General features: G+C 42.6%; 1 protein-coding gene across 24 annotated transcripts in view; it reads right to left on the bottom strand.

Annotated features, from left to right (window-relative positions):
* ADGRL3 (adhesion G protein-coupled receptor L3) overlaps positions 1-24,377 on the bottom strand; it is a 511,112-nt gene that overhangs the window by 7,489 nt on the left and 479,246 nt on the right. For 9 of the 24 annotated variants that reach the window (XM_064651835.1, XM_064651830.1, XM_064651840.1 and 6 more), the window contains 3 exons: positions 9,738-9,866; positions 6,319-6,336; positions 1,854-4,256 (listed from right to left, as the gene is read on the bottom strand). The exons of 1 other annotated variant lie outside the window; for it this stretch is intronic. In XM_064651835.1, the coding sequence (XP_064507905.1) occupies positions 3,451-4,256; positions 6,319-6,336; positions 9,738-9,866 (953 nt within the window). In that variant the 3' untranslated portion in view covers positions 1,854-3,450. Of the gene's footprint in view, positions 1-1,853; positions 4,257-6,284; positions 6,337-9,737; positions 9,867-11,722; positions 11,797-24,377 lie in introns of those variants that run through there. 14 more of the 24 variants (XM_064651839.1, XM_064651836.1, XM_064651841.1 and 11 more) reach the window with 8 other exon arrangements.

Raw genomic sequence — 24,377 nt, 5'->3', positions numbered from 1 at the left:
CAGCTGTTTCCAAAGCTATAAGAAGCACCAACAGTGAATCCTATGGTGTCAGAACGGCCCAGGGACAGAAATAATCAGCTTGAAAATAAGCAGCATTTTTTGCAATCAAAGCGCTAATGGGCATGGTAGGCTGGCAGAGGGAAGTGTGAGTGAGAAGAACAGCCTGCACACTGATAAATCTGAAATACATAGAAAGGCTGGGGAAGAATGACTGTTTGTAGTAAAGGAAGTCAAAGATTTTTCAGTAGGACAAAATCATCCCATAGCAAATCCACCACTGCTTCGTTTTTGCATAGTTTCAGGGACACTGGTAAATGCTGTGCTGATCACCTGCCTCCAGTTTATCACGATGATATTTGTTAAGGCATATCTCACCCTCTGCATGAATTCAATCCGTCCATATTACTGGAAAACTATTTTTTGAGTCTAATTCAGTAAAAGAGTTTTTACATTCTCCCAAGTAGGAAGTACTTCAATTATTTAAGGCCTCAGTAGCCTCTACTGGGCTGCTACATGGATTGCTATGACCACGTGAGTCTGAAACACCTGCTCTGCCTGCACGCATAGGTCTACTGCACTGTCTTCCATCGCTGCTGGCATGGAAAATAAAATGAAACAGGGAGGCAGCATCAAGTGCAAGAGCGTGACCTGACTGGCCAGTGGCTGTTCTGCTATGAAGTGAGGTGATTCCCAATATTCCAACAGGAAATGTGCCCTTGCCAAAACCGAGACCTGGCAAGAGCCGCTGTTGTGATCAGTGCTTGGTCAGAAATGAAGTTTCCCCCCCAGGATGTTTTGGCTAGAGTGGCTGGTTGCAGGAAGGATGCAGGTGACTTAAACCAGACTCTTTTGTATGCCATGAATACCACCAAATACCACCACCACTGGTCCTCACCCCCAACAGGACTCTGCTGAGCAGCACCAAGCAGCATAGTCCTAACGCGAGGACAACCCTGTGATGGAGCAGAGCTGCTCTGCTGCTGCATTTATCCTCCAATACTGGGAATGTCTTGTCTAACACAGGCCTCACCCACCTGATCCAAGTCTTTTGGCTTTTACCCAACATGATGGCACTTCGATAGACGCAGTTTGGACAGAGGGAGCCGCAAACCCCAAAGCCCGGGGCATGGGAGGGCTTTGTGAAAAATCACGTACTGAAAAATCGTTACCAGTTGTGTCCAGAGTGGTTATTTTCCCTGTCAACCTTCCTAGTCTATTTTGTGGCTTTCTGTTTTCCTGATTGCTCTTGAGGGATTTGAAGGGGGAGGCTGGAGGAGAGCAGGAAAGCGCCAGTGGGCCACGGGCAGTGGTGGGACGGGAAGGGCGATGTGGCCAAGGATGGTGATGGTGCTTGGCATATGCCCGGAGCAAGAAAATAACGAGACAGCAAACAATGACCGAGAAGGCCTAACGGGGACTTGTTTTACTCTTTGACATGCTACCAGCAGTTTTTAAATCTCTGAAGAACCCAAATAAAAAAAAAAAAAAACAAAACCAAAAAACCCCCAAAACCCCCATTACAATGATTAAAAGATACGACACATGAAACACTATACTCAAATCATCCGCGTGTCGTTGGCTACTTTATACAGTAGGCACAAAACAGACCTAGAATCACCTGCAACAAATGTCAACCAATGTAGTTCGCCCCTAAACAGATACCACCAGCCTGATATTTCTAGTCAGCCATAGCTGCATAACCTTTGTGCTTAAATTGCTCAGCTTAGGCCTCCTTTCTTTGGCATTGCTCACCCATGCCTAAAGGAGTGGAGACTCATACTGAAGACAGTAATGGAGAGAGGAACAACAACAACAAAAAAAAGAGAGATTAATTGTACAGTACATACATACAGTATCTTCTAAATCGTGATCAGTTGTTTATTGGTTGGCAAACAAGCTCCACTTTTACAACAAATATTAGTAATGAGGTCATTCAACTGTTGAGACCGTACAAAATGGATCATAAATTAAAAAAAAAAAAAAAAAAAGGGAAAAAAAGAGAAGAATTCATACTCCGTGCTGCTAATTTACCTCCAGAAAGCCTATGTTACTTAAAAATCCTGTCAAATAAATAAATTTCCTGTTAGGAAAAATAATGAACAGAAGACTTTTTATTAAAAATCACTGCAAAGTACTTTTTAGCTCACTACGTGTCAATCTATTTTCTTCTTAACCACTGCAGTACAAGTGCCTAAACCGGGACCAGACTGAGCCGAGAAGCCCTTTGCTCCTCCAGGGATATGGCCGTCTCCTGTAGAACCCCCACTACGACTATAAAAAAACCCTCTCAGTCCCTGGATGTGACCTGATGGCCTGGCTGAGGGGCTACTTGCTTCACAGGATTATCATCATGATTGGTTGTGCACCGACAAAGAGGAAGTTTGCCCTGCTCTAGTCTGCCAAAAGGTCTGCTGGCAATATGCCAGCTAAAAAAAGTTATACAGCAAGGAAATAAAAAGATTGCCTTGGCTGAAAAGAAATGGTGATGGTGACTAAAAATGGTCCTTACAAAGTGATGTTTGGGGTTTTTTTTTTGCCCAGTGAGATTTTTTTTTTACTGGGATGGGGAGGGGAGAAAGGGGAGGGGCAGTGGGAGAGACAAAACAAAATTAAAAAAAAAAGAGGAGTTATGAAAAACCTTGCTCCTACTGGTAGACAAACTTACAAGACCAGCACAACAGAAAAAAGTTCTTATTTTTTTTCCACTACATTAACAGGGACGCAAGTTCTGGAGGAACAGAAAGCAGACTATATGTGCAATGCTAGTATCTGTACATTACATAGAAATTGTTCGCTTCTCTTTTTCTGCCATTAGTTTTTATCATCCGTTAATACAGCAAAATGTAAAATATGCCTTTAGCACAGGATTCTAGGATTCCCTTCCATCTCATTAAATTTGTTTATGTTTTGTTTGCTCCCACAGCAAAGGGCGCTGCAGTGAAACCAAGTTGTGAGTGACCATAACCCATGATGTGATCTGGATTGGTAAGAAAGAGTTTTGCTAGCTTGTTTTATGCAGCGCTCCCACCTAGATGCACCATCGCTACTAGTTTCGAATGCACATTTTTGGCCTTTTATAATTTTTTTTCCCTCTTAAATCAGGTCCTCGGTATTAAGAGCAACACAGCATCAAGGATTGTTTAAACAAACACGGCATAACTTGAGAAGGCCACGAAGTGTGCCGTTATCTATCTCTTTCATTAACATAATGAAGTCTGTCTGGAGGGAAGAAGGATGGGAAGATAAGGGGGGGGCGTGGGCAGCAGTTACTGTCCTCTCCGGGCCGGCCTAAAAATTCCAGTAAAAAAAGTCTGAGAATTTCCTTTTGAACAGCATGAAGATTTAGGAGTACACACAATATTACCACTGTTTGGATTAACTCAGAACAGTAAACCGAGCATTATGGAGAGGCTTTTAGTTGTCTCTTTGCTTAATTTTTTGCTGAATCTTCTATAGACTAGTGACCAAGTGAGCGGGTCCTTTTGCGTTGCCGTCCGGGGGTGTTCCCTCTTTGTTTGGCGGGACTATAAAACCATCGCTGCTGCCTCGACCTAGCTGGTAGTAAGTGTGTAGCTGATGGACGTGATTCCTGGAGCCAAGGTTGGGCATGCTTTTGTAGTAAACATCGTCGGCATCGCCACCGCCACTTTTGGCTGGCGGAGGATCGGTCTGGGTGCTGGCAGTGACGCTTTCTGTAATGGGCATGCCAGCCAGCGCGGGCATACTGGTGTAGAGAGAATCCCTGTTGGGCGACTGGAGGTCGTCCGTGTGCTCGTTGGTCAGCAAAGGGAAAAAGCTCTCACTGTTGTCTTGCGGGATGCGCCGCCGACTGTAGAGGTGGGGCTGGTGGTTGTCTGCCGAGTACACCCGGGGAGGCAGCAGCGGGGCGTCCGACTCCTCGTGGATGAGCTCCAGGCCCAGGCTCTCCTCGTGGGTGAAGGAGGTGGCGTCATCCAGCACGATGGCGTCGTCCTCGCTCCCACCGCCCACACTGTTGACGAGTTTGTTCATCAAGTTGCGGCTCTGCTCACTGGAGCGCTCATGGTTGTTCAGGTAGGAAGGGATGTAGTTGGAGGTGAGTTCCTTCAGGATCTTTTTCTCGAGGGCGTTCTCCGTGTGGTTGTACCCACGGTCAAGGATTTGCACGCAGTTGCTGAGGTACTCGCCGCTGGCGATGCTGTAGCTGTTGCCGTGATTACCATTCAGTGGTAGAGTATCCGTGACACTTGTATCCCTGGCATTGTTCAGAAGCCCCTCTGAAAAACATTACACAAGAGAGGGTGACTTGTACAAACAGGACACTCATGCGGGACGTGCACACTCAAACCCCCTTCCTAGGCTGCCGCGGCTGCTGGGGCTACGCAGCAAAGGAGAGTGTCGCGGCAAAAACAGGAGGTCACAGCTCCGGCTAACCCGCTGGTGGTCAAGGTCTTCCCACCAAAAAAAAAAGGAGAGCACTGTCAAGTATGTGACTTCATGTGGCAACAGACAGCCGGAAGGATAACCTCTCCTGGCCTATATCTCCTACAACTCTTGTGCTTTACTCTATGTATTCCTGGGGAGCTGAAAAAACAGACGACCCTCAGCTGGTCCAAACTGCACTGGCTCCAGGCGCTTTGGAGAAAGGGGGTAATTCCTCCCAGCTGAGGGAGGAATTATTTGCAGCCCAACCTTATCACTACCCAAACTTTGTTTGGGAATGTATCCTTCCTAGAGGAAAAAAATCCGTTCTCCCCTTTTGCTGAGGAAGCTGTCAGGGTAAAGACATAAGGCCTGAATGAAGGGATTCAGGGATCAGAAAGGCGAAGGCACAAAATGCTCCCTGTCCCAGGCTTTTTTGGAAGAAGGCTAAATGCCCTACGTATTCTGCCATAAGGGCACAACCAAAATTATTTACTCCACACTGGCCAGGTGGGGATTTTCTAATATAATTGATGTTGGAGGCAGCTGTTCTGGGGCCTTGTGAAGCCTTTAAAAATAGCTCCTATTCCACTTGCAAAGTTAAAGCAGAGGGTTCAGTGGAGGGTACAGCAAGTACCATCACTGACATGTTATGGCGGGTTCAGGGGAACCTGCGAGGAGTAACAGGGTATCAGGGTGCCCTCAATCTAACTGCCTATCACATCTCCAAAGGTGTCTCAACACCGACAACGTAAGGCTGGAGCTCGGCTCTTTCCCAAAGCACTACAGGAGATGGAGAAGTGCTTTGAGAGCAATGTCAGCATGAGTGGGCAAGGGAGAAGAAAATCAGGCCCAGCAGTTAAAGCTACCACGTTTTCTTTTTTGGGACTACTGGCCTCCTTGGAAGGAGTAAAGGAGTGGGGGGGCATGAAATAACTTATCGACCTTTCCACTAAGGGCTTTGGGCATCGCCCAAAACTGGCAAGCAACTCCCAGCAAGCCATGGTAGATCAGAAAAGCCATTAAACTGACAATTTCAGATGAACAATTGCTCATACCATGCTGAGTACATGGCATGTGTACCTTCTGAAAATACAGGACTCGGTCTATATCTGTGATGGAGTAGTTGCTGTATGTCAAGGGCTGGAAAGCACTACTGAAGGCTTCTTGCTTTTGAGTGAAATGCCCCAAATGTGTTGGTCGCCATTTAGGTTTCTGAAGTTTAGAGGGTGCTGCTGTATCCTGTGTTCCCCAGCAAATGAGGGAGCTATGCCAAAAAATCAACTAGCCATCACAGATATAGAGCAAAGCCGTTGATTTTCACGGTGAAAGCTCTCCAACTGAGTCACGATGCTTGGGGAGAAATGAAAAGTGAGCATTTTGGGGGGAGGACTGTATGTAATGGGTGACAGGTACAACAGCATCTGTTTGATGGTTACGTTGAGTAACATATGCATTGAGGCACTGAGCACTGTGCTTCTGCTGCCAATGCATAGATCTGGGGTTTGGTGCAGAAATAAAATGGAGGCATTGCAGGTGAGAACAGAGTGGGGTTTGCAGTAAAACACGCCGTATAAAAATGCCATGACCTCGCAAATAAAAATGTGAAGTTTAAAAAAATATAATACACACAACTATATGAGAAACTACACTGGGTAAATGATATCACAAAAATGAAAAATAAACAAAGAAAGCATCATCTAATCTTATCTATATATATATGTACGCATACATATATATATACACATACGTACATACACACGCATACACATATATACATATGTATATTCATATTCTTTTGATTTCAAAACTGTGAGATTAATTTCCTTTATTAACTACATCATCTATATGTGATGCAATAAAAGTGAACTAAAAAAAATTACATTTGATATGCAATGTTTAGCTTTACTCCCATACTTGTCTCTCTGTAGGGCTCTAAACGACAGCATGAAGAAAAGGAAAGAAAAAACAACAAGTAAGCTTACAGCGACAGTAGGAGAAACATGAGTAAAAAGCAAATTGATGATATGCAGAAAAGAGAGTTAACAGAAATAATTTCCACTGCCCAGAATACATGAATTTGTTACAAGGTTTATTTCAGGTTAAAAATATTGACATTTTAGACAGAAAAAATATTTTACGCGCAATATTCAATAGACTACATTTTTATTTTAAAAATTATCACATTTAAACCGTTTTCCAATGCCATTATAAAATGTTCAGCGTGCAACACAAATGAAGAAATAATGCCTGGAAATTTAAGAAAAGCCTAAAGCTCGTAACGGTCATGCTTGAAAAGACAGGCACTGTCATAGTCACTTCCAAAGTCTTAAAATGAATGGCTTTACTTACTGTTAGTTATAATAACCCCTGGCAGTTGAAACTGAAATCTGTTTCCTTGCTAAAAATGTTTTGCCGTCCATCCTTTGTAAGAGTGGTTTGTTAGAGTATGACTTTGTTCATCATAGGGCTGCTGGCATTGTACAGACTTTGGTAAGTCTGGATTTTATTTTAACCAAACACATGGCAAACTACATGGACTTTGCAAAAAAAAAAAAAAGTAAGAGGAATAGTAGTTTGAATAATGGCATTGCTAAATGAAGCTATTGAAAAGAAAGGCTTAAAACGAGAAGAGCAAGAGATTAAGATGAAGAGACAATGATAACGCTCAGCTTCCCATTTTGCAGTGGTCTGTGGTACACTGGGTTTTAACTAGAGCTCGTTAATGCTCATTAATGCTTGTTAATGCCTTATCTCAAAATTAGTTCTCACAAAAGCTGTTGGGCCATTTATAGAAACTCCTGTGTTGGAGAGACCCTGCCAGTGTGTGTCCATCAGCTTTCAATGGCAGTGAGCACTCAGCCCCTCACCTACCACCTCCTCTTTCCTCTGTGCTGTGTATCCTATCAAGCAATCACTTATGCCACTGGGAAATAGGACTTTGGCCTTTTAGGTCTGATTCTCCACCTCTTTCCAAGGGTATTTTTTTTAGAACTTCCTGCTCCTAGTGATTCTTTACCACAGAGGTGGCAGCTTCAGCTTACGCAAAGACCAGATTTTAAAACACATATCTGGGGAGGGGGAAAGAAATGGGTGGAACAGTTCAATCCCATTTCTTGACAGTGCCCTGCCTTGTCCATGGGCAGCACCAGAAGTGGTATATGAAGGTGCAGAAAAAATCATAGCCTTAGTAATGTGGAATGAGTTAGCTGGATGATGTTAGCTAACGATTAATAAATTAATTTACTGATAATCACCGCATGCCAACCACAGCCAAGGTACACCCAGAGATGATGACAGCATCTACTTTTACAATGCACTATCACCACTTTAGCATGCCTGCTGGTGCAGCATCTGGAAATCCCAAAGACCCCCAAGGCCATTAGGCCTGGTTGATTTTGCTAACCTTCATTTCTGCTGTGAGAGCTCCTAATATTCACAGTTTTTAATTGTCCGGGGACAGTAACCAGTTTGAAAAGCAATAGCTACACCAGTTCTGCTCCCTCTGAAGTCAATGGCAGAGTTCCAGGGGCTTAAATGGGACCAGTATTGGTCCACTCTCTTCACTTCCCATGAATGAAGCCTGGATAGGTTTCTCTGTTACTCATATAGCTGTGTTGAACAGAACAGCACTTGTAAAACAATGAGCCTATTTTTGTGGAATAAAATGCTGTTAGCTTAGGTAACTGTATCAGAAGCTAGTATTAAAAATTAGAAGAACACATGATTATTAAAATACACATAAAACCTTTCTGTCACTTTTCTGCCCAAATCACTTGGATTCAGCTGAGACACCCAGACCTGAACATCAGGACTTTTCTTAAGCCACATGCTAAAGACCCCACATTACCTGCTGCCATTTGATTTAAAAGTCTCCCACACCTCAAAGTTATCATGTAAGAAACTAGTCAGAACATCAAAGCTCATTTTGACATTTGCGGTACACTTAAGTTCTTAAAATCTAGAGCATTTCATGCTTAACAGTAGCTCTTTTTTTAAAAAAGCATTCTTGGAAGCAAATTTATGGCACAAACTTAGAATAGTTAAGGAAATTGATGAACAGCAAAAAGGTCAAACACGTGTGCTTTTCTTGTGCTTTGAATGCAAATACTATAGTGATACAGTTCAACATCTATTACTGTCATAACAATATGCTGCCATATAGTACAAAAGGGATTTTCCTGCTTGCATTACAACCATCATTGTTTTCCCTTCCTTGGAGATTCTTTACTGGAATGTGATGCCTTCACTGGGAACAGAGAGCTGACAGAGTGCTGACACACTTGCGCTTGAACGCAGTGTTACTCTGCAGTGATTCAGCCACCTTACAAGTAAGACAAAAAAAAAATAAAAATCCCATGGAAGTGGCAGAGCAGGATGCAGCCACTGACAGACAGGAGCTGTCAGAGCTCCATGCTCCCCAGCTCCTCCTCAGGTCCAGCTTAAACGCTTCTGCCTCTCCCTCACAGAAGCATCAGGACATCAGCTTACAAACACTGTCCCTTCCCACAGACAGAGCAGAGACAAACATGTACGTGACAAGAGAGTGATTTCTATAGCAGAAACCTATGTTAGGTACAACTGACTCTGCCTGTTTATCTTCTGTTGCCAAAAGGAGGATATCAAAGAGCATCTAGTTTCCCTACACCTTTTTCTATTATTTTTTTTTCCTAATAGCACATATAAAACGTATTACTGCAAACGGCAAAACATTTCTTATAATATCTCAGCTCTGCTCTTTGGAGCTGACCTACACTCCTTGCTTCAGCTGTCATTTTTCTTAGAGATCAAGGGCAGTTTTGTTTTATTTTGCGTTTTTCTCCCTGCACAAGCCAGTGCACCGCTGACCACATTTCTCTATGCCATTTCAAACAAGAGCAGCTTTGGTGGCAAAGGCCATTTTAGCTTCACTTACCTTCAAAGGTGTTCCTGTTTCTGAAATGAATGGTTTGACAAGAAAATGTGCTGACAACAAAGAGAGGAATGGATGCATTCAACAAAACACACACACACAAGACCAAAACAATAAAAAAGCAAGGAGACTGTAAAAAAAATAAAAATCAAACCACTGTGAATGCTTTGAGTAAAACTGACGAGAGTCTTTCAAAGTGGATTTGATCGCTCATGGAAAAATAGCATCTGGAAGATGGAAAGATGCATTGAAATGAAAGGAAGGGGAGGGGATCTTTTTTTGTGCCCAGTTAAAAAAAAAAAAAGTGTGTGTGCGTGGGGAGAGAAAAAGAAAAAAGGAAGAAAAAAAAAGAAAGAAATGGGCCAAAATAAGCCACAGAAAATGGAATTCTCACTAGAAAAATTAGAGAGAAACTCCAGCACACCTTGTGCGTTGTACATGCTGACAGAAGGGTTGTTATAGACCGCCGATTCCCCGAGCAATGTATTATAAGGGTTGTTAGTGCCATGAGGACGAAGCAGAGCATTGGTTATAAGATGATTAGCCATGGCTCCTGGAGCAGCCCGATAGAAAGACAGAGAAAAAAACAACAAAAAAGGTCAATCAGGCAAATGTGGTATTAAAAAAAAGGGAAAAAGAACATTTAGAATGACAACAGTTGAAATAGTCCTGATTACAAGCAGCCAGCTAATTAGACTTGGAAAACTGTATGCCACTAAAGCAGAACAGATGTTACTGACGATGCACAAATCCAAACCAATGCAAAAGAAAATGTATCAGAAAGCGGATAAGCTACATTTATGGTGGTTTCCCAGTCGCTCGGAGTGTAAGCAAGGCTGCGCCCACATGCTTGCTACAAAGAAAGAAAGAAAGATGGCAGCCTACACAATGTGGGGGGGAAAAACTCTCCGGAAAGTGCCAAATGAATAAAAAAAATATATATAATGACTAACAGACAACAGCACATTCAACTCCCACTATGTGCTAGAATCTCTTTTACCAGTCCTTCGCAACACATCTAAAATCAAAAAAGCAGAATTAAAGAGAAAGGATGGAGAATGCAGCCTCTCCGAAGGCTCTCAGCATTTATCAGAGAGCAGCTGTTCCTCATGTCTAAGAGGGCAAGTTTCACTTCAGCAGCTTCTCTGACACCACCATCAAGAACATCCACAACCACCCAAATCCATCCTTGAAGGCGAGAGCACTGCAGCTCCATCAGGCATTTCTATCAGGAATGAGAGTGGCCACAGAGACAAATGTTTCAAGGCTCTCTGTGTGCCCCACAAACACCTTGTTTCCCCCTTCTTGGATCTCTTTGTTGCCGCTTCCAAGCTCTCAGACAGCAGTTGTCTTTGGCTCTTTGGTTTATCTCTAGGAGATGCAGGCCTCTGGACTTGAGTTTTTCAGGATCATCACAGCTTGGCAGGCAGCTGCCAAGACCTACTTGATTCCTATCACAGGCATCAACCTATGAAACAAAGTCTGCCCAACCACCTTTTAGATACCTACAGGATGAAGAAAAGCCTTAAGCCCTTGCTTTGAATCTCTTCTAGTATCCAAAGATATGACTGAATTCAAAAGCTTGCCCTCAGGGGCATTCTCACTGCCATCAGTAGAGATCTAGAACAGGAATACTCAAGGGCAACCATGGTTTTTAACCTCCAGGAATAAACTGTTAAGACAAAACACCAGGAAAGTAAGTAATTGGTGGGGCAACTAGAGCTAGCTAGGACAGGATGGTCAGAGGGTTCAGGTGACCTGGCTGTCACTAACATCTGATAGCCTCAACCCAAACAAGTAACTGAAAAGCCAATCCTCAAGCCCAGTAACCCTGGCATAAATGCCTTTGCCAATATCTGGGGCATGGAGACCCCATCTGCTGCTTTTAGGTGTGGAGGAGGTGGCCCTGTGCTGTGGCGAAGGCTGTCTTTGCAAGGCATGTGGGCCACTGGGTACAATCTCTTCTTCTCTGCAACTCATTACCTGATTTTTCTTTCCTTTGCATTCTTTTTTTTTTTTTTTTTTTTCTTTTGGATGGAGTTGCTGAGGATATATAAGCCTCAAGGCTCCCTTAGCAGGGAGTTCTCTGAAAGCTCAAACCTTGTAATTATTTACAGAAAGGCAAAAACTGGCCAAACCTAAGGCTAGGTGGAGGCCCCCAGAGATGCCTCCTGCAGTGCTTGTATGTAGGCCTGGGATGGCACTTTTCTGTGTCTGCAGAGGTAGAGGAGTCTTACCTCTCCCTCATCACCCCCAGCCCTTCCTAGCCCCTGGCATATGGCATTAGCAGATCACTTAATCAGTCTTTTGAGCACAGGACAAAGTAGAAGGCGGTGCTGTATGGGGGCTGCATGCCAGGGAGGCTCCTCAACACATGCAGCTGGAAAAAAAAGACTTGTTTTCTCTCACCTGATATTTTTGTCTATGCTGATGGAAAGCAAGATGAGCTGCTGTGTTTGGAAATAAGGAAACAAAGCTGTCTCCTGTAAGAAAACATTATATGAATGCTTAACTAAGGAACCTTGAATGTAACTAACAGGTAAACGAGTCAATTCTTTCTTTATGGTAATGTGTTTTCTATCAATCTCACATACATCTGGAATGAGGGACTGTAGGAACCATTTCTTTTTTTCCACTAGTTTTATACCAGTGAGTTCTAAGTCCATTAAAATTGTTTCTGCTTTCATCCCACTTTTAATCAAGCTGGGCCATAAAAGATTCAAAAAGGGGCTCACTTTTATATAGGTAATGAGAATGTCCAGAGTTAATGCCAGCCATAAACTCAGAAGTGATATAATCCTCCCATCTGAGATTTAACCCAATCTCCAGCTCAGTCTCGATGAGATTTGATATGAAGAATATACCCACAGTGGGGTTTTGAGCACTTTAGCTTGAGGCGCTTTTAAATGCCAACTGCCAGAAAGAGCATCTCACTCAATATATCTGCGGCCTGATCTGGTCTAGTGAACCCAAGCAGGCAGGAACAAGCTGAGCTGATCCCACCATGGCTGGGCAGGTCAAGCTGTTTTGCATGAGGAATGGCCTGTGACAAGACAGAAGGGATCAATCTGTGTCAGCACTTAACGCTTTGCTCGCCTACATTTGTCAGCGTGGTGGACTCTGAAGTGAGCTGAATTCACACAAATACTGCTCTTTCTGGCTGTCAAAAACTAGATAGTTTCTGGTAATTTTTAATACAGATACATGATTCTGAGGATAAACTTGGCAAAAAAGATTGAAAATCCAGAATAAGCAGGTTAATTTTGCTCTCTCACGTATGTGAAAGACAGGGCCTGGTACAACAGCCACCCATTCCTGTATGCAGCTACTGAGCAAAAGTAATGCATCTTCTGCCTTTCTCTCCCTTGACTACGTTAGATTTTTTATTTACTGATCAAGAAGCCACCTTCAATGGCAGTGCTGAGTAATTCTCCTGTAATTCAGCTGGTGCAAATCCAAAGCAAACTCACTGCTAACATGTTCAGCTACCTTTCAATACTTTCAGAAACCCAGCTGGGCCCCAAGCACTCTGTAGTAGGTTTCCATCATGGTGGGCTGGCAAACTTCATACTCTCTGCATGTCACAATAACTGTAACTTTGGCATCTTAAACATGATATGTACCCTGTATCCATAAATTTGGGCTCATTTCTCCCTAACTGCTTTTGAGCAGCAACATTCCCAGCCTAAAAGGGTGCTAAGAGAGAAGGACTGCATCTAGGCTCCAAGAAGCCTACAGTTAAAGCTTTAGATAAAACAATAATATACCAAAAAAATCCTTGTTATTTAGTTTCTCTTTCCCAGGAGGGAGAAAGAAAAAGGTAATACCAGCCATACATTTAAGTATCATCCTGACTTCTTCATAACACTTTATCATTGCTATAGCAACCAAAATGACTATTAGGAAGAGTGGATTAGGTCTGCAGATGAGGCGCAAACAGAAGGAGCAAGTAGACTATCAAACTATGACCTCATTTGCACAAGAATAGCCTTGGTAATAGAAAGCCAACAAAACCCCAATAAAGTAAGCATGAGATCCTAGTGGCATGCTCTCCCAAAACAGTATGAGAGAAAGCAAAGAGGCTTATTCTGCAGTCCTGTATGTGGGTGTGCAGCAAAGGCCGGGTGCTGGGACTGCGATTGCAAAGGTCAGTGCATTCCCAGGGACCCAAAAACCAGAAAGATCAGGGCTGTGAGTGCCTGTTGACCACCTTGAGTCTTCTCCCTGGCCAAGTGCTCTTGGGATGTGACCCTTGGCAGCTGTCTGGCTCGGTGTTGGCAATGAGCCTAATATCCTCAGCAGGCAGCAGTTATAATTGTTTATTTTTATTTATTCACTTATGGCTGGATCCTCAGCTCTCAGAATCTGTGGTACAACACAGATCTTTCCCAAAAAATCCCACAGCCTTGTGTCAACCTTGCTTTCCTACATTTCACCAATAATAGTCCCTACACAAATCCCTGTTCTGCTGTCTCCTGAAGCATCTGAGCCCAGCACATAGTTACCACTCTTTATTTGCCTTAGTTAGGGTAACTGCCTTAAATCAGCTGTGCTGGAACACCCTTGGTTCTGCTAGTCAAAGGTACCATACTGAAAGCAAATGCATTCTGTTTCCAAACCCCTATCATGCTGTATATGCGTGGAAGCATAAATTTGGGGTTGAAAAAAGATAGAGCTTCAAACCCTTGGGTTCACCTGGGCATCCATCTCCTTTTTCAGTAAGATCAGATCATCACAACCAGCAAACATTTAACAGCAGAACTCACACCTCTACAAAATATTCCCTACAACCACACCAGCACAACTACAGTCCTAAGCCTCCTTGTTTCCACTGATATTCCATGAAAACTCAGCGCAAAACACAGCTACTCTGATATCCAAAATTACATTCAAAGTAAGGTTTCTGGAAATGCCAGTGCTCAGTTCAAGATTTCCTGATGCTGGATCTCATCAAGTGAAGGATCTACAGCCTGTGATCACAAGGAAAAAGGAAGGATATTCTTTCAGAAGGCAACTATTAGCTGGATAACACGCAGACACTCCTGTCCCTCTCACAGCATTCAGCAGTCCTCATGATTCAAGTCCTGCAGATCCAACCTTACTGGATTTAAAAAGCTATGAGAAGGAATAGGCTGTGCTCAGGGTACAGTGGGAGATCTGGAGGGCTGCATTTTTGACTGGCAAACTGAGAAAAACTGTTTAGAAAACCAATCAGGACAAAGAAAACGAAAATCCCACAATTTTTATCATCACTGTAACCACACACAAAGGATTCAGATAGCTACAGTTAGCTGCTTTCTATGCCTACGAAAGTAGGTATTATTTTAATGACAGTATGCAACCAAATGGTATCATTTTCTTTCCTTTCTAAAGTAGAAATTGACTTCCTTGATGTGGGACACAACACTGAATGTAGCAATAATTTTTTGGAAGAGATTGCTGTAATGACTGCAATGGGAAAACTGCACCTTGTTAAACACAAGTATGGTTTATCCACTCACTGAAAGCAAAGCATGAAAATTATGATGACAAGCACACGTTGCCAGACTCTAGACTGCATCATTCAGGAACAAAATTCAAATAATTTCTTGTAGGCAGCTGGCTGACAAGCCCCACAAAGACATTTAGGTTATTTACCTTGAATCATCTGCATGGTCTACCTAACTGGAAAGGAAATGGATCCAACTGCCCCTCCTGACTTTCTAAAAAATACTGTCATTCTGCATGGCTCTGCCTGGCTGAAAAGGGCTTGAGGAACACTGCTTTAGCTGGGATCATCTGTCTGCACAGCTAACACCACCATCATGTATCTTCTTTGACTTCTAGTCCTTTCAACTGCACACCAAAATCAGCTATGTGCATTTTAGCACGGGATGGAGAGATTTCCCCCACTGCCCAGGAGATGTGGCAGAAGTGCAGTTTTGCTGAGAAAGAAGACCAGGTTAATTTACAAATTTAATTGCACAAACTAGTAAATCAAATGAATGCTTAAAAAATGTCCATACAAAATCAGTATTTTCCAAATGAAATGTTTTCCCTTTTTGTTCCAAAAGAGTGGCTTGTATGAAAGCTTACTTTGACTTTTTTGTATTATGTTATTTTTATTAGAGTAGAAACAAAAATAGTTTAGAAAAAGCACAGCTGAGTAGTAACAAAATGTTTCATTGCCTCTGACACAGCAATCCCAAAATGTAGATTTTCTTGGGCATCTTTGTTTCAGAAGAAAACATATGTACTATTTTTGGTCAACCTTAATCCTGTTAATAGTCTCTCTGCACTGATTTCAGTTTGTACATTCTGGCTGGTTCTGTACATCACTTAGTATCAACTTATTCCATTTTACTCTCAGTGAAACAAAATACATTCACAGTAGGCTTTTAGGAGTCAAACCCCTAGTTTCTTTTATAGCTTTTCTTCCTAGCATTCCATAGCATCCTTTTCTTAGTTACAGGTACAGTTTTCAAGTATTTAAAGAATCCTAGTCTTCCATGTGTTTATTCCAACAATGAATGCAATTATGAAAAGTGAAATCACACATATTTGCTGAAGGACAACAGGTATTTTCAGCATTTTTACTAGTTCTCTTCAACAAACACTCTGACATTTAGATTTATCGAGCTGTGTTCTTATAATAGCCAACAGGATTCAGTTAATAAACTTCAATAAACTTCCCTATTAAATTTCTCTCAAATAGGTTTGTTGTCACTTGCAGCATCTAATCTATTCATTGTGAAGCTATTAATACTGACTGCAGTGAAATGGAGTTTCAGCAAATTAGGTTGTTAAGCTCTGGGCCATCTTCTGCCAAATGAAACATCCCGTGCTTTTATGCAGAGACGGGAGCAAAAGTATTTCTTTGCCCCTTTTTCCCTTCCTTTTTTCTGCAACGATTTCAGATGACAAACCTCTGCTGGATTATAATCTGCAGGCCATGTTCAAAACACACACTTTGTCTAAATCGATTTATAAATATTTGCTCCCTTACAGATTCCTTCTCAACTGCCTGGAGCAGAAACATTGACCTAGGATAAGGCATTTCTTTATACCACCACTACCCCTTCCAAGGGTTTATAGCTCGACTCTACCTCAACTATACAACCATGTATTATCCCTAATTGTTCCTGTTTATGATTATTTATCACTAAACCTGAGCTCTTATCCAAGATGTGCAGAGAGCCCTGCCTATGGTGGAAATTGGATCATGGTTACAGGAATCTATATAAGCAGCTATGCTTTCTTCCTTCCTCCTTCACAGTCATCGTATTAAGACTGTTCTGCAGCAATACTCTGCCAGATCTAATACTCCCCAAAGCCTGCTCTGATTTCAGAAATTGCCTTGCCCTTACTTTTCCTCTTTAAAACTGATCCACCTAATGACTGAACTTCCAATTATATGGCTGTCAATCCTAAAATCAAAGCCAGTTCATAATATCTCCCAAAGGAAGAATGTCATGTCACTCACTGAAATCACTGCAACAAATCTCAGTTAACTCAGTCCCAGGCAGCAGAGAGGCAAAATAAGCCAGAGAATATCAACAATGGAATTACTTTTGCACGTCGGCAGAAATAGGAATTAAATTCCCTAAGTTTTGATCCTTGATGCAGAAAATCATAATTTTCCTAGCATGAAATGTACAGTTGATTGGGGAAAAAAAGAAAAGGAAAATGAAAAAAACAGCAGAAGTAATTTGCTAGTCCGAAAGGCTGATGAGTTTCAACAAACAGAAAATACTCCTCTGCTGTCATCTACCTGGAATCTCTCTCTACTTGATATGTGATTTTCAAGATGGGTCATTTTGAGGCCATTTTGCTGACATTTAGCCAAACCAACAGTTGCTTAACAGGGTTGCAGAGATTTATGTCTTAAAAACAGCAATCCCTCATGACTGATTCGGCGTATGGACTATTCCCACCAAATACGCCCTCCATCTGGGCAATGGGCCCCAGGAAGGGGTATCCATGGGGTGTCAGGGGAAGATGAGCATGTCTGTAAGAGTTACATGAGGGAACAGAAGAAGCAGAGGGGCATGGGGGATGAAAACAAAGAGCTTCATTAGGAAAATGCCAGTGGTGGTGCGAGGGGGAGGTAAAGGAACAGCCTCTACACTGGGTAAACTGAAGTTTTAAAGTCCTGATATAAATCAACTATGCTACTTCTTTTGCAGTCTCTCCCTGGTGTTGTGAGCACTAATACAAGCATCCATGGCTCTGGGACAGCAAGAACTCTTGAACACAAATCTGTCCAGCAAAGAGCAGAAATTGCAGGATTCAAGCTACTATGGCTAGAAAACAGCTTGTAGGCTTGCTCTGGATTAGCAAAGAAGCGACACCAGGGACTCTCCCCTGCTTCTTAGCCATTGATTTCCACCAAACAGCCAGGGGACACTTACACACCTCTGAAAATCCCCTTCTCAAGTGGTAGCCTAGACTGAAAAGAAACAAAAAATGAACTTGTAGTCATATTCTACAGGGGGGAAGCAAGTGGCCTTGCTGTTGCTGTTTGTGGCTAAACCAGGGACCTCCAGGTTCCAGGACTGATGAATCACTTGAAACAAAGAATAAATTTCCCAGGACTGTGGGCTTTGCAGTGAGCAGGGAGATGCTCAAGGGCAAGGATTGCTGCATCCCTCAGGTTCATGAAGCACCTTGCCCCTGCCAACTCATCAATGGTGAGCAAGGACAGTGTTAGGCAGTGACATCTCTCAGTGCTCTGCACAAGGGGACAAGTTCTTGGCAAAAGTGTTCTTAGTTTTAAAGCAATGATGATGAAGAAATGAGATCGGCACATTGGCAGATGATGGTCTCTGAATGGTCACTGAGGCTGCTGTCCCTGCCGAGGGCCATCCCAGGTTCAACTTTGAGAAATCCTCTACATTTATGTCCATCAAACCCTGAGCATCACTGAAAACAGAGCACAAAGCATCTAAAGCATCTCGAGGGGGAGTTCAATCACATCTCTTGCTCTACACCACATCCCCAGCTCTGCAGTGATGGTACTGACAAGACCAAAGTGTCTGCAGAAGACAAACATCTTTCTTTAGTCCAGTTGTTTTTGAACAGTTTAGCGCTCAGAAAATAAAAATAATGCAAAGTATTTTTATATCCATGAATATTTCGGTGAGTTCCCTCTAGGCATCTGCAGATGTATTCATGAACAAGGCAAGCAACCACAGGTAAGTTGGACATCCTGTGAATCCTCTGCACTGAACCTGCCTACCCTGGTATCGCAACAGGAACAAGAATAAATGGGAAAAAAAAGTCATCACTAACTTTGCCTGCCAACATGCATGTTCATATAACCACAACTCACTAATTGAAAATGAAGGAGTCCCCACACCCTAAAATGATCTCTCTGAAAGACATGTCATGAAAGCTGACTGACTTCACAGGAGGAATGGGGGCATTGTTTACTGCTAACTTTAAAAGGAAAACAAATAGAAAGACAACAAAGAAAGTATTCATTCTCTAATATCTTTAAGCCATAAGAAGAGCCATAGGTGTTACTCAGAGCAAGTAAGGAGTGTTTAGACAGACTGTGATAGATCAGTTGATGGTGCTCTCTGAATATCCTATCAAGCTGAGTAAAGGCATTTCCACCTCTCCCAGAGCTTCACTGCTTGCTATTTGTTTTATATGCAACATAGATTCAACACAAATCTATCATACCGGTCTTATCAATCCATCAAGGAGTGAACAAGCATCTTTAGAAAGACTGATGCATGATAACAGCAGTGCTTCCACGGTCCAAATTTCCATCCTCTCTCCACTTTATCTAGGCACTAGCAGCAAAGGGTCAGCATGGCAAACAGGTTATAACGAGCTGCAATTGCTCTTTGAAGTGTACCAGGGATGGGGTTTGAGATCCCTGGAGGAATAAATTTCTGCTCCTTCCTCTTCTTTCTTTTTTTTCCTTCTCACCTGCTTGTCTGTGCTTTTAATTACACCAACGTCTAGCCTGTTATTACTGCTGTATTGCCAAGTTATGTCCAAACCATGACACCCACCACCCCTGCAGACAGCTAAACTGAAGCATCTTCATCTTGCAACACTGAGATACATCCAGTGGTCCACACCTCTCAGCAGAGAGGGCAGATCTGGGGAGGGTGACCCAAACCTGACTCATTGCTAAACCGCAGCTTTCATCTCCTACCCAAGCAAGAATTTAACCTACTGTGTTTTCTAAATATGTGCTTCCTAAAAATGCAGGATAATACAGCCACCTGAAGATAATTTAAAACTTCACCCACACTCCCTGCAACACACACAGTTGTCCCTGCTGAGTTCACAGCGCAGATACGATTTCAGCCTGGAAATCACAGCTTAATTATATTTTTGGGTGGGTGGAAGGAATTTGATGGGAGATTTCATTTAGGAAACAGTCAGGTCTCGGTTGGGTTAGAAATCAGGATATTAATGGTCTTCATTTTAATTTTCCTCTCTGACTCAGATTCCCACTGTTTGAATTTGAGCTCAATTTGTTCTGTTCATTATGAAGAAATCCACATGAATTTGACATTAAACTGATTACCTCTGAAAACAGTAGCAATAATTTCCCTTTTTCCTGTGTGTGTTTCAGATTAAGTCTTTGTGGTTGATATAAAAACGCAGGGGAGAAATAATAAAGCAAAAGGAAATCAAGTATTTATTCTGGAAGGCTACTTAGAAGAGGAAACATGCAATGACACTTATGCATTTGGGAAGAAAAGCAAGGGGCAGGGACAAACAATACCCTCATTTCCATTTCCCACTTCAGCCCATTTTCATGGGAATAAACAGGGGATGAATACGGCTTTCCTAGCCAGGAATAATATCTGGTGTGCCAATAGTGGGGATCTTAGGGATTTGTGATGACTCTTTGATGGGTTTTACTGGCATGCTCTCTCATGAACAGACCCTTAGGGCCACAAGGATGAATTTGTATTTAAGACCTACCATCCTTCAGTAAGAGCTGCCAGAGGTCCTAGGCTCCAATCTGTAAGAACTGTTGGCGTTCTTATGACCCCCATAGGCCTTAGTGGTCTCAATGAGACCCATCAGGGACCCACACCCCCACTCGGTCCTGGGCACTCAGTCCTTGCCTAGTGTCTGTCTCCTTGGACCTGTACTGTAGCTCAGTTTCCAACCCTGTCTCTGCCATGATCTTCTGCTGGTCTGGGCTGGAGCCTTGACCTAGTTCATCCCTCATCTTGCCCAGGGCTGTCAGCTCTGCCTTCTGGCTTAAACCCCCGTGGCACCATGACCCATCAGAGAGGGTTTGGCTGGTGCTTGACATCTCTCAGCTCTCAACTCTTCTCCATCATGAAACAGTTCTGCTCTTACAGCTCCCTGATGTTTCCTGTCTTTCAGATGAGTGGAGCAACAACATAAACCACCAAGAAGTTCCTCCAGGAGACCTCCACGGATGAGAGTGGTGAGCAGTGCTTTGGGGATGAGCAGATGTAAAGCATATATGCATATAGCCAAAAGAAAAGAGGTGCACATATTCCTGTTTGTATAGCAAGACTTCTATTGGAATAAACTATTCAACTTGCTGTCTAGTGTGTAAGCCAAGACTCAGAGCATTACAACGGGAGTACGGCACTTGACCCAACACAGACTCCTGGAGTAATTTCTGTTTTCTATGAAATCTGTTGGCTTTACCCCTAGCCCATTTATTTCCCTGAAGAGGGAAAAACTATTAAGATACAGTAAGTGTTTGCTATGAATGAAGTCATAATTGCCCTTATCTGCAAACCTGAATGAATATTCATAACTCCATCCGTGCATTTTCCTATAACAAAGCACTGCCTTGGACCAGTGACAAAGTCCTTGGTCTCTGCAGCTCTTGAGCCTCACCAAAACAAGGAACATTCCTTTCTCTAAAGCACAACTTCTATTTTCCCTCTGGAAAAAAAAAAAAATCACATACCTCCCTCTGCCCCTAACTTGAAAACTCAAAGGGTAACAGAGTACCATATAGTTAATGATGATTTTTTTTCTCTCTCACTTTCCTCATATCCAAAGAGAGACAGTAATTACTGTATTGCCTCTCACCTAAGACATGGATAAAAAATAAGCTGGTGTCACATGGCTGTTTCATGCTATGACTGCTTGTTTGCAAGGCTGGCTGAGCTATCCAAGTACTTTTTGACAGCAACACTTCAAAGGTGCAAACAGACCCATTCCTCAAGACCCTGAGGTGGCCAACTGGATGTACCCAAAGCTTGGGCTCGTGCTGCACTATGAGGGCTCAGCAGTGCTTATGCTTGCAGCTGTCCCCTGCTCCTCTTGCCATCTGTGCCATGATGATAGATACCCCAATTTCTCTCGCTGGCTCCGTCTGTGGGTCCAGCACACATCCATGATTAGATTAACAAAACACAAGTACAGCAGAATTGGAACAACAGTGATGCTGTTAATTGCTTTTAATCTCTAGCTCTTTTTAGAAACTGTCCTTAGCCCAAGAATCAAAAAATCTGCTGTTACAACCAAGCAGTCATCTGCTCCACTTTCTCCTCATGAACTTAACACAAAGGAAAACTGTCTGTTGTTTTCCTTCATACATTCTACTTTTCAGCCTTCAAAGTAATAAGCTTTAGCAAACAGTCCATCCTGCACACATCCCTTTTGTTCTAATGCAGCTCTTTTGTTCTAGTTTTACAGCATTGCACCCAAGTGCCTGTACTAGGACCACATGCTAAATACCCTACAGGCAAAGGGAAACTTCATTTTTCTACTCATGAGGTAATCAGCTTGGTTCAGCTTTTACACCCCTGAAGTTTTCAGCACTGGGAAAAGAAATGCAGAGCACAGGTTGGATGTGAAATAGATGGCAAAAATATCCAGCCACACCCATTCTATGAAAAATTGGGCAAGGTTGCAGAGTGGGAGTGCAAGGAGCAGAAATCTACCTGGATCCTAAAACTGAGACCATGACCATGGGGTGGACAGGCATGCTCTTCATTCAGAAACCCATGGCCAGTTTCTGTTCCCTTCCTCCTGATTTCAGTGGTATAACAACTCCAAATCCACACCACTACTAAGCCATAATGAGCAACAATGGGAAACAAAGCCAGATATATTTTTTACTAATCCATAATTAGATGCTACCTTCAGGAAATATCTGAAATAGTCTTGTATGCCTTAGGGTAAAGTGAGTATAGTTTTCATTACAGAACACATTACATCAGGCAAGTTTGGGTTTATAACTGAAATTCCTGGTATGATAAATGAGAATATGAAAAATAACATTATGATTAATTACTTGGGGGGGGTGGAATAGTAGATAAAAGAGGATATGAAGCTGAAAAGAGCCATAAACAGTGTCATATCTGCTAAATCAGAAAAAGACATAGCTGTATGTCTAAAGGAGGGATGCACTAACACAGACACCATCTTCCAGACTGATGCCCAGGAGCTTCATGAAGGAAGAAGAGGGGATGTGATGTCACACAGAGATGCTGGCCATCATACAGGAATATGGATAGCTAGAGCAATCTTGCCTAGCTATGCTATCACGTAGGGATGTTATCACGTAGCAGGAGGCTGCAAATATGGTGAATAATATCAGGGACAAAACAGATTTAAGTGAGAAATTTAAAGACACATCCAGCTGGAAGATGTCTCACTGCTTTCTGCTCTCACAATAGAAACATGAAAACTCAGCGCTGGCCCAGGACATGGAAAAGTGGAGTCAGGTCAGGAACTGGATAATAGGGTGGTTCTGGGGAGAAAGGATCATTTTCTCCCTGTTTTAGAACAGAGGATGCTGTCTGAAGGCTCTGGGAAAAATGCCAGCACAGACAGAATGTTTTACTTGGGATAATACAGATACTTTCATGCAAAAGGTGTCTAGGCTGGGAAGGCTGGAAAGGGATTTTTGAACAGGTATGCAAGATTGTTGTATCAACCTCGGGCAGGGAAAGATTCTGACCATACAACTCAAGGCTCACACTTCAACCCCTTGAGCTTTTATTGCATGCTTGTAAATAAAACATTAATGAAACAGCTCCTTTAAAGATGGATATATATTTAAATATTAAGAGAAAGACAACTGTGAAAACCGCAGTGCCCCGCTGCTCTGTTCACACTGCAGCTCTCTGGAGAGTTTTGTCTGAGCAAAGCCCTAAGACCACAAATGTTGCTTTTCAGCTGAAATAAACAGGATAAAGAGAGAAATACCTGGAGCCCTGTGCAGCTGGGATTACTGTTGATGTCAGGTGCATTTTCCATATGGATCTGACCACCTGCTGCTTTGGAGATGCTATTTCCCAAATAAATGCTTTTAACCTCCACTTTGCAAATACTTCTACCAGAAAAGAAAAAAAGACCCCAACAACAATAAATATTGTGTCTGCCTGCGTGAAGAAGAGGGAGGATGACCCTGTATAATAGTACAACTTATTCAAGTCACTTCAGTGTTCCACCTAAAAGGCTTCCCTTCCGAGACAGTTATCAGGCTGCTTCTGCAGTCAGTAGAGAGATCCAGGCCCTCCGGATGATTCATCTCATCCAATGTTACACAAGGAAAATAGCTGGATGAAAGCTTTGAAGATGCCTCCCCTGGCAGTTCATTTCCCAACTGACCTTTAAATAACAGGCACACCTAGTAACAGGCTCTCACCACACTGGGATGAAGATTGCCCACTTGAAACCTCTTCACAGTTTTCCCAATTTATGGTCATACTTCCTGCTTTGCACAGAAAAAAATGTACAACTGAAAAAGAAGAGATACCTTTTTTTTGCTGACGAGCTCAGAAGATCCTTTTTGCTAAAGCATATCCCTTGGTAGCCTCAGTTGCATCACAGAGCAAGTCAAATTCTGTGCTAACTAAAGGAGCAAACATTTTATGCATAACACATTTTGGTTTGCCACTGAGACGGAGCAATGGATGGCCAAGGGAAACTGGCGCTCGCTGTAATCTTTGTGTGACAACTGATTCCCCTCTGTATTACTCAGAGAAGCCTAGCTGGTGCTCTCCAGTCTTTAATACAAAGACAGAGAGACATGAGGACAATAAATGCGGATAAATCAGGCATTTGCAGTAATTGTATTTTTTAGTCAACTTTATTAATGAATCTTCAG

This window comes from Pseudopipra pipra, chromosome 4 (genome assembly GCF_036250125.1).
Source record: "Pseudopipra pipra isolate bDixPip1 chromosome 4, bDixPip1.hap1, whole genome shotgun sequence".
NCBI lineage: Eukaryota > Metazoa > Chordata > Aves > Passeriformes > Pipridae > Pseudopipra > Pseudopipra pipra.
This window is presented reverse-complemented; position numbering and strand designations above follow the sequence as displayed.